The sequence below is a fragment of the Thrips palmi genome, unplaced genomic scaffold (genome assembly GCF_012932325.1).
Source record: "Thrips palmi isolate BJ-2018 unplaced genomic scaffold, TpBJ-2018v1 HiC_scaffold_19, whole genome shotgun sequence".
Classification (NCBI taxonomy): domain Eukaryota; kingdom Metazoa; phylum Arthropoda; class Insecta; order Thysanoptera; family Thripidae; genus Thrips; species Thrips palmi.
The window spans coordinates 13,349,980-13,361,061 of NW_023144628.1; the positions used below are offsets into that span (position 1 = coordinate 13,349,980).

The window sequence follows — 11,082 nt, forward strand, 5'->3', positions numbered from 1 at the left end:
TTGATTTAAAGGATGTTTAATACAGTGATTAGTACACGTCAGAGGTACATTTTGGGCAGGGTACAATAAAACTGAAATTCAATGACGCGAAGAACTTTCCGTGTCGATGAAATAGTCAAACGGAACAGACCGAGCAATTAAGCAACCGTTACCGGTCACGACCATGATGACAGAAGTACAGCAATGAGAATACAGTTACAGCCTACTTGCACCAAAACGTCGACGAGAATTCTTCACAAAATCAACGAGGACTGAAAAAGTTGCGAATCAGCCGGCTGCAAGAACTGAGAGGCTCCCACTGGCGTCCTCAGGCCTCAAACCGCACCTTGCTGAGGGTGGTGGAGGCCGTGCCGCCGCCCCTGCAGAAACAGCTCCAGCTCTGGGCCCAGCATTCGTCCCCCCAGCCTGACCGAACACTCGCGTCGTCCCGGCCGTCGCAGCCACTGCCTTCCAGGGAGCACAGGCCGTTGCCGTCCTCGTCCTCTTCCTCCACGCGGCCCAACACCTTGGTGCCGTGCCCGCCCCTCGACGGCATGTCCCTGAAGAACACCTCCAGGCGCCCGTCGGCGCTCAGCAGCACGTCGCCCTGCCGCGCCGCCTGGCCCTCCACGCAGTCGCGGAGCTTGTCCTTGAGGCTGGCAGAAACGACTCGTCCCAGGGACGTGAACGCGACGGTGGACTCGGTCTCGTCCACTTCGTAGTCCACTTCCACGCCTTCGAGCGCCGCGCAGAGCAGCTGCTTGTCCTCGCCGGTGAGCTCCTTGGTGGCGGCCAGCGCGATGCGGATGTCGCCGCCGCTGACCTCCCAGCCCTGGTGTTCTCGGTCCACGCCGGCGACTTCGGCCACCAGGACGGGGCCCGTGAGCACGCGGGCCTTGGCCAGCGCCTCCAGGTGCGCCTGCTGCCGCTCCGCCTTCCGCAGCGCGTCCTGCAGCTTGGCCTGGGCGCTCCTCTCCGCCGCGTCCATGTCCAGCACCCGGTACTGGTGCCTGCGGCGGCAGGCCTCTTGCGCCGCGGCCTTGCACTTCATGCACCAGTCCGACCTGGTCAGAGCGAACGCTTGTCAGTCTCACACTGCAAACCTAACTGTCTACTAAGTACACACTTACAAATGCATGCCTGCAAGTACACACTTACAAACGCATGCTTGGCCAAGTACACACTTACAAATGCATGCTTGCAAGTACACACTTACAAACGCATGCTTGACGCCGTATAACTCCCATGCGTCAAGCATGCGTTTGTAAGTGTGTACTTGCAAGCATGCATTTGTAAGTGTGTACTTTGTAGACAATTAGGTTTGTAGTGCACTGTTTAAAAAGATGATTGGAAGTCTTGGGCTACACACACTGCAAAGCCGGTGGTTAGTTAACTCGCCACGAATTTGGCAAGCCGTTTAGAATGCCAAAAATTGGCAAGTTTGGCCTTGAAACACTTCCCAGCTTGTCAAAATTTGGCAAGCTTGTGAGGATTTCCGTTCAAGGCTTGCCAAAATTTGGCATTCAAAACGGCTTGCCAAATTTGGCAAGTAAACTTACCATTGGCTTTGCAGTGCAGATAAATTCCTACACACTGACTGTTATGTACTATTATGAACGAGACATCACAGTTTTTCCTGCACACGAACTTTTTATACAATTTTTGAGCGGAAAACTGCACGAATTTCCCTATTTTCTGCAAGATTTCGTACAAATTTGTACGAAAAGTTCGTGTGTACAAAACACTGTGATGTCTGGTACAAAATTTGTACAATAACAATTAGTTGTACAAAGAACGTCCTTTATACTCGCTTACAACCTTACGAAGTATTTAGAGCATACAGTACAAATTGATTTACTTTGTTGTACGAGGAAATACTTTGTCAATTAAGAAGTATTTTCTTTGTAGGCCTCTGTATGCTCAAAATATTTTGTAATAACAAGCTGCTTTTCTTTGTAAGGCCTGAAATAGTTTGTAAGATATTCTCGGTGAGCTGAAAGAAAACTGAGGCTTCGCAGCCTACGAAGGAAATGTGCTTGCAATACAAAGGAAAAATCCTTTGTAGCCCACAGAACTTCTTCACAGCCTTCGAAGGATATTTTCTTGGCATGACTAAGGTTTCCTGGTATTACATTACCTTCCTCGTAGACTACGAAGCCTCCGTTTACTTTGCATTACGAAGAGCGTTCTTCGTAGGGTTTCAAGGGTGTAGGATGTCACGAGAGTGCATGCCCGCTCCACCTAAGAGTAAATCACAAAGCACGCTCTTGCCTGGAGCATGCGTGACAAAGAATGCTTGGAAGCAAGCTCTGAGAATATTAACAGGCCTCCTATAGACGAGAAAGCACGTTCCATCCGGGAGAGTGCTTTCCAGCACGAAGCGCGCATCGTGGTTGGTTTACTCCGAGGTGGAACATGCAAACTAAATGATTTGGTACAGTTTTTAACGTATTACACACGATTTTGTGCGTACGTGGAATTTGTGTCAAATACGTAAAAACGCATTAAGTTTTAAAATCAAGGAACCAATCTTATCTCAAAGACGTGACATTACTTTGAATGAATGTGACAAAAATGTCACGTTTCTTTGAGCATTGTGTCACATTAGTTTGTAGTCAGCCATAAATTAGCTCATTCACAATGAATCAATCGAATGTCACAAAACGGTCAAAGGAACGTGACATTTTGACACATTTGTTTCAATGTGATGTAACATTCCTGGAATGAGAGTGACATCACGTACAAAATTGTACATGAACATCTAACGTGTGCCATGCACTCACTCTCTCACACTCCTGAAAGTCTACGAAGCATGATTCTTCAGAGTTTTAACTGAGCAGGTGTTTAGGAAGTTTTGAATCCAATGGCCTTCAAATAAGGGCAGTTGCGATATGTTGGTATGTCATATTTTTTACTGTATCAATCACCCCTAATTGGCGGTACTATAGTACGTATACACTGTTAAAAATAGTGCTGTAAATTAACAGCACTTATGCTGTTAAGTTTGATAGCAGCACGACTTGTTTTATTACAAGCATGTTGTAGCCCTCGGTGCTGTTTTCTGACAGTTCGATTGTAATAAAACAATACTTCTTTGGAGTCTTCCATGATGTCTTCCCAACATTGGTGTTGATTTCATCGTGCTGTTATTAAACAAGACCCTTGTAACCTGACAACAATATATGTTTTAAGATTGCAAAAGGTTGTTTCTAAACATGAAACCTGTTGAACGACAACCTAACTGTTTTGAATCCAGATTACATTATTGTTACTTGACAAGGAAGTTGTTATAAAACGAAAGTGTTGTTTCTGGATGGGTTTCCCGTTCCGACACAAAACAATACTGTTGTTATTTAACAGCATTACTGTAGGTGATTGTGTTGTAATATTACAGTGGATTTTTAACAGTGTACGATTTCCGACCGTCAAAAGTAATACGAAGTGGAAGTACTTACATCTTCGGCTGCTTGGCGAAGTTGGGCTGCTCGGTGTCCCTGGTATACACTCCTTTACCTCGTCCGTTCATTCCGTACATGGCGTTCTTGGTTTTGGGGGGAAGTGGCCTATAAAACAGAACGAACAGATAAGTGAAAAGATTTATTTCCGCTCTGCACTTGCGCCGGTGGAAAAAGATGAAACCAAGAGCTAGATTTCGTAACCTAATCCAGAATGCAAGATATTGATAATAGCGTCCCGTACCTCCAGACTAGAGGCAACCTTGTTTCTAAGCGTCAATGAACAAAACATCAACCGATCACGAAAGACCAATAAGGCAATGCCCGAAAACAGTTGAAAGAGGAATAACAAAGACTGGATTTGGTACCTAAATGCAGCAATGGTACGAAAGGGCACTTTCGTGGTTCGTAATACGGACGTGAGTAGACGCCATGATGGCCGGAACTAACCTCGCTCGGGATCTTAGAGCAAAGCACGCTAAGCTGATACTTTGCGATACAAATCCATCGCAAATGAGTTTTAAACTATAATCATGTTGAATTGTGGTGGTTGTATGGAACTATAGCCTTCTTTTCATATCAGCTAATCTACTTCCGCCAAAAATGTAGACTGTCGGTTGCCGGCCGAGGATTCTCGAAAGCACCCCATTAACACGCTCGGTCTCCCAGCGGAAGTTGTCTTGTTCATTTATTAAAAAAAACAACTTGATACTCAGCTCATTATCCTGTTCACTATGTTATCCAACGAATGAGAAAGTCGATGCGAATTTTGTCACGTTCACTTAAACGTTGATCCAAGTTCAAACGAATTAGACCTCAAATTCAACGGCCGTATCACGCTCAAGCGATGTTGCGTCAAGATTCTAGCGAATATGACGTCACACTACAAACTTAACTGTCTTCTAAGTACACACTTACAAATACATGCTTGGCAAGTACACACTTACATACGCATGCTTGGCGCCTTATAACTCCATGCTGAGCAGAGGCGTTTTTAAAAGTGGGTACTTGCCAAGCATGCATTTCTAAGTGGGTACTTAGTAGACAGTTAGGTTTGTAGTGCACATGCGTTGAATAACAGTGTTTCCTGATATAGTCTATACCTTGGAACAATGGTCTACGTGAATTGAAAAGCCTGCCACAAGGTTCAGTACGCCAGCAGACTTTCCAGTGAAAATTCAGGTAGAGGAAAAATGTCGGGGCCGGGAGCTGCCGGTTGGAACTATACGCCGTACCCACTTAAGGGCATGATGGCTAAAGTAAGAACAGAAGTTACTTCGTGACTGCCGCAATCCAATTATCGTACCGTCGATGCCTTTGCCGCAACTCAGTAACCGGAGATACCGGTTTGGTGAAACATCAAAATTGGTTATCGAATACGACCAGATTTTGGAAGAAGCGTCGCTGAATAGAGGAAACGAAAAGGGCTTATGGCCAACCCGGAAGTGACAAAAGCAAACGAAACAGCAAAGCGCAACTCCTTACACGGAGTGATAAAGGTTATTTACCTCTGAGCGTCCCGCCTCCTCGTAACTAAGCTCGATTTAACTGAAACTCTGAAGCCTCTATTTCAACAGGGGTTCTTAAACGACACCCTGAACCGGAAGTCTAAGTGCTTAAGTTAAAACTGAACCCGCTCAGAACCCGCTTGCGTACATGCTTCGACGAGTAGAGGGGGGCGCCTGCGCATTAGCGGTGTTATTTCTTACTTTAGATCTGTGACTTCCAGTACAGGGACAGAAACCTGCAGTTATACACCCCACGGTGTGTCTGTGCTTATTTCAAAAATCAGGAAGTAATCTGGGGGCTGTCTAACCTTAAGTCCGAAATATACAGTATGACTTTCCAGGTGCACGGTTGCTCTGCTTTTCATTTGAAAGGGGCCATCCCTAAAGCACGTCCGCTATGTTTGAGCCCACACTGTTAAAAAATGGTTGTTCTAAAACCAGACAATTACGAACCTCGACAGCGCTGTTGTTTTTAAACAAGTTAGCTTGTTTCAAAACGAAGAATTTGTTGCTTATTATTTTTCCGACTTACGCTGTTTTTAAACATGCTGCGTAGAAACAACCCGGACAATGCAAGAAGTGACTACTGCGGGTCACGGGGACTCCACTAGGTCTGTGACTCAACCGGCAATCAAAATTGATGCAAACAAGGCTGTGTACTGGTTTACAAACATCTTGTTGACGAACAGCGTTAGTCGTTAGTGAACAACTTAAGTCATTTGTCACCAACTTTGATCATACAGAACTAGCAACATATTAACTGATAAATTGCATCACTATTTGTAACAGTGCATATGGATTCCCAGCATGCATCTCGGTTGCGCAGACCTATCTTCCATATGTCCGCTTTGTCATGACGCATATGGCCGCCATGTCAGCTTTCCAGCACGCCAGTGAAGTGGCAGAAGAAAATGTCAGCACGTACCTGCGGCTGAGGCCGTGCAGTGAGGCCGGCGAGAAGGCCCTGACGGTCCTGAATGGAAGGACGATTCGAGCGACACTCCCTCCATCCGAGAGCAACTTAGTTGGACATGAGTTCTTATTTTCCAAAGTTTTTGACGCAAACACCTCTCAGAAAGAGCTTTAGGATGAGTCTCTTTCTTTTCTCGTCAAAGACTTCCTCCTTGGCAGTAGCTGTGTAGTCTTCACGTATGGTTCTTCACGATAAACAAGATGGCGGACGGGTCAGACGTGCGTGAGAACGCTACGTCAAAAAACTGTTTTTTGGCCCAAACAAAAATTAAAATAGGGAAGGAAAAGCAACTGGAGTATGTAGGAAACTACACTCCAACACGTGAAGAGAAGAGGGATCCTATCATTCGGATAAATCTGACCAAGAAGACTTCGGAGCTGCTGAACGTAACCTCCCAGAACCTGGAGGAATGGGAGGAAGAACGGCTTTTGGAGTCTGACGATGACAGTGTCAAATCTACCGAGCTCATAACCATTCCAAAAGAGCACTATCTGGAATTACTAAGAAGAATTTCCGAGCTGGAAGATAAGTTCGACAAATTCCAGATGGACAACATAACCTGTAAACAAGTAGATCAGCACCCCAGCGAGCATGGCAAAGGCAGAGTCAAAAACATCAAAATGTCCATGACAAGGAACACACTGGACAACTTCGCAGAAAACGTGATAGCGATGGAGGAGGGTGACCTGCTAAAGCTGGAGAAAGAATACGTGATAGCTCATTGCGTGGCGAAGGACCTGAAGATGTCAGATGGACTGGCCAAAGCGGTGAAGGCTGAATTTGGAGAGCTCCCACCTGAAAGTAAAGAAAATCAAGCTATCGGTAATTGGCTGAGCGATAGCGAAGCCTGTTACTCCAGTGGGGTTGAAAAGTTTTTTCTGTGTGTCTGTGTGTGTACACTACTCCTCCTGAACGGCTCGGCCGATCTCGGTGAGATTTTGCAGGCTTATTTGATATATTCTTGGGTCGGCACACGCGAAATTTCACTATCCTAGCTCACGTGGTTCAGTTTTTATAGCCGAAAAACGCTTAAAAAACGGCGAAAAATCTAGTCTTCATCAGGCAGATCACTTCTGTGCTGAAGGAAGAAGGGTCTGGGGGACGGAGCCCCCCAGCCTCGAGAAGTTAAAAAGTTGCAAGGGTCAAGATCGTGATATCTGTTGATGAAACAACTCTATCTGGAATAAAGGGGGGCAGCCCCCCAGTAAGCAACAAGTTAGAACTCACCAACGATGGACAAGCCAATGCCTGCCGAAGGCCGCAGGCCAAGGTAGGTACGCCAGGCGCGGATTGGAGGAACAGGCCGCGAGACATCGCGAAGCCTGTTACGACAAGACGCGGTCTGGCGTAAACCTACCTTGTATAATAGTGCAAAGAAAACTAGGCAAAACAGTACTCCACCTCATAACCAAAGAAGCCTCTCACATCCCACCGAATATCAAGGATTTCAAGAAGACAATCTACAACCTGGCGGCCAAGTGCGAAGAACTACAAATTGAAAAGCTAGCCGTGCCTAATCTTGGTGCTGGACTGGACGCCATCCCATGGGAAAAGGTCATGAGAGTTCTCAAACATGCCTTTCAAAACTCCAAAACTAAAGTTAAAGTGATTTACCTGTCACCCGAGAAAGAAGATGGCTTCAAGATTAGGAACAGAAGATACAAAATGGAAGAAACCAAAATTACCCCCCCACATTGAAATCTTAGGGGACAGCCATGCCAAAAATCTGGGAGCTGAAACCTCAAACATCTACAAATATGCCTCAGCCTTTGCTATGCCAAACGCCAAGCTAGAAGACCTTACAAAGAACCTTAACGCCAGGACAGCGCACCTCTCACCAATGGACTACTTCGTATTCATTGGGGGTACAAACAACTTCGAGCCCAGTGATGCTAAATTCTCAGTGAAGGTGAATACAGTCTACTACAAATATGTGCTATCACAAGCAGCACATACGAATGTGATAATAGCTACGGTACCTAGAAGATATGACTGCAGTGAAGTGAATACTCTGATAGATCAATATAATAGTGAACTAGTGAAATATGTGAATGACTATGCAGTGAAAAGTGGCCTCAAACACAGGATCTTTGTGCTAGATATTAATCAAATAGTGACCTGTAGGGACATGTATACTCAACATGGACTGCACTTGAATATTAAAGGTAAAGAAAAGGTGGCAAATGCAATAGTACAGCTTATGTATAAGGTAAATTTCTAAATGGAAAAGACAAGGTCAAAAATAGTAAGGATAGTATCAGGATCCAATGTCTAAATGTACAAAGTATTAGGAGAAAGAAAAATCTTATTCAAGTCTTTACTCAAGAACACCAGCCTGATGTGATAGTTCTAGTCGAACATTGTTTTAAAAATAGTGAAATAGAGGCCTTTAAAATAATGAATTACCATTTGGCAGATTACTACTGTAGACAGGTACATAAAGGAGGTGGTGTTGCAATTTACGTTAGATCAGACCTTGATGTGGACCTAGTGAAAAATCAATCAGTAAAGAATATGGCCATCGAGAAAACCTGTGAGCTAGCAGCTATAAAAATTAAGGTAGACAGGAAAGTTGTCAATATAGTAGGGCTATATAGGTCCCCAAGCTGTAATGATCTAGTTTTGTTTAATGAAACGATGCAAGATGTACTGCACTCTCAACATCTTATGATCGTTTTTATACGTATTACGATGGTTTTTCATCGTAAGGTACGCATAAATTTGCACATACGTAATATGCATAGATTTCAGCGTAAGGTATGCATGATTTAATCGTATTACGCATGGTTTCTTCATAAGGTACGCATGATTTCATCGTATTACGCATGAATTTCATTGTAGTACGTATGTTCTCATTTCAACGCAAGTTATGATGACCCTTTCATCATAAGAATCTGAGGGTGTGGGTAACATCCGGTGCGATCAATCCTATGTGCTAGGTGATATAAATATTAATTTTAGAAAGTCGGATGGGAAACTTGAAGACTTCTTAAGTACTATAAACGCTAATGAATTCCTACATCTGTTTGAAGAGGTTACTAGACCATCAGAGTATGGAGGTTCTTGTATTGACAATATAATAACTAACGATATAAAAACAGTATTAAGTAGAAGTATACTAAATGTGAATTTCTCAGACCACTTTGCCCTAGGAATAGTACCTACATTGCAATCAAAGATTCAAAGAATCCAATATAAAATAGAGGCTAGGAAAATCAAAAGGGAAACCTTAATGGAGCTAAAAATATTACTGGCTAAAGAAAGCTGGCTTAATGTTTATGAATCAGATGACCCGGAAACGGCGTACATCAACTTCCTAGAAACTTTCTCTCACTGCTATAACATTGCCTGTCCAAAAATAGAAAAAAAGATGGAAAAAAGGAAAATGTGTGTTGAAATAAGCGAGGACATTAATCACCTGAATGCAAAAATGACTATGTTAAAATTTAATAGAAGAAATAGCAGTGAGAAGGAGTTCCTGGATGAACAAATTAGGATATGCTATTCTGATCTAAAGAAAGCCCACGATCTGCACTGTAAAAAAATCCGTACTTTTGTACGGAAATGGTACGGAAAATTATAGTACGGAGGTACGGAGAAAAGTACGGAACGTTCCGTACTTGCTCCACATGAACCCATGTAAATGGGTACGGAAAAAAGGTACGGAACGTTCCGTAGTTGGCAAGTACGGACGGTCCAGGCAAATTATTGACCAGACATGTTCCGTACTTGTTCCGTACTATTTTCTCACAGTGTGTCTGTGAAAAAATATTACTCGGATAGAATAAGCAATGCAAAGAATGTATCCAAGGAAACATGGAACATTATTAATCAAAATAAAACAAATGAATCAAATTGAATCAGCAATATGGAACTAAATGTTCAAGGGAAACCTTGTAGTGATCCAACTCAAATTGCCAATGCTTTCAATCAGTATTATGTAAACATAACGCAGGAGATTAGAAGAAGGGTCGGTTTGGTGCCTTTTGAATTTTCAGTCTTGGACCAGATAGGTAATTCAGTAGTGTTTCAAAACTGTCAGTTAAACGAAGTCCTGAAAACTTTTCAATCTCTTAGCAATAAAACTTCAACAGGGGTAGATGAAATTTCGAATCTAACAGCTAAATTTTGCAAGGAAGAGATAGCAGGCCCAATAATGCATATCTTTAATAATATGGTCAGTAAAGGTAAATTCCCAACAGCACTGAAAAGTACTGTTGTAGTTCCACTATTCAAAAAAGATGATAAATTAGAACCAAAAAACTATAGGCCAGTAGCTCAAAATTCGCCCTTCTCAAAGGTATTTGAAAAAATGCTTCTGACAAGGATGGAAGGTTTCTTTATAAAGCATAATATAATCTCACCAAACCAATTTGGATACCAAAAAACAAAAATCTACAGCGGATGCTATCACACATTTTATAACAAAAATATACGACGCAAAAGCAGCTAAACTAAAATCACTAGCAATCTTTTTGGATCTAAGTAAAGCGTTTGACTGTGTAGACCACATGGGATATCCCAATATGGGATAAGAGGAACCCCCTACGAGATTCTAAAATCATACCTGGCCAATAGAAATCAAATCGTCAAAATTACAAAAGTTGGAAAAAAAGGGCTCATTCAAAAAACTTTTTCAGAATTCTTACAAACTAAACATGGAGTCCCACAGGGATCCATAATAGGACCTTATTTATTCATTGTATATATAAATTGCATAGAGAAACTAATAGACAGCATGGGGGCATCATCCATAGTCTATGTTGATGATACAACAGTTATAGTCACGGGTAAAACATGGAGAGAACTCAATGATAGGGCAACAGAAATCCTTATGGCTCTTAAAACATTCTTCGCGTCTTTAAACCTGGAACTAAATTGGGGTAAAACAGTATATATGCTATTTGAGAATAATGAAAATGAATTTAAATTGGAACTAGAAGGGAATATTATTAGTCAAGTGGAGAAAAGAACTTTCCTAGGAGTAGAGCTACAGAAAAATTTAAAATGGGATGACCACATCAGCAAGCTAGAGAAAAAACTAAACAGTGGACATTTTATGATGTCACAAATATCACAGATTATGTATAAGAAAGATATCCTCAAGGTGTACCATGCTCATTTCCACTCCCACCTTAGCTATGGAAGTATACTATGGGCTAATGAA

At 42.8% G+C, this 11,082-nt stretch overlaps 1 protein-coding gene across 13 annotated transcripts; it reads right to left on the bottom strand.

The window, feature by feature from the left end:
* Positions 1-6,661, bottom strand: LOC117645859. Of its 13 annotated transcripts, none has more exons than XM_034386382.1 (3): positions 6,475-6,661; positions 3,435-3,542; positions 1-1,043 (listed from the first exon to the last, which is right to left on the bottom strand). In XM_034386382.1, exons 2-3 carry the CDS (start codon positions 3,512-3,514, stop codon positions 308-310), a joined length of 816 nt encoding a protein of 271 aa, XP_034242273.1. In that variant the 5' UTR covers positions 3,515-3,542; positions 6,475-6,661; the 3' UTR covers positions 1-307. The 13 variants fall into 13 exon arrangements, with proteins under 13 accessions (XP_034242273.1, XP_034242262.1, XP_034242272.1 ...); XM_034386371.1 differs by lacking the exon at positions 6,475-6,661 and adding an exon at positions 5,868-6,413; XM_034386381.1 differs by lacking the exon at positions 6,475-6,661 and adding an exon at positions 5,396-5,605.
* Between the last annotated feature and the right edge of the window lie 4,421 nt (positions 6,662-11,082).

What these genes read in the sequence shown, in the direction of transcription:
- LOC117645859 (XM_034386370.1), bottom strand. An exon ending in TTCGCCAAGCAGCCGAAGAT is followed by an intron (nt 1,044 to 3,434) that starts GTAAGTACTTCC and finishes CGCTCTGACCAG; the next exon opens with GTCGGACTGGTGCATGAAGT.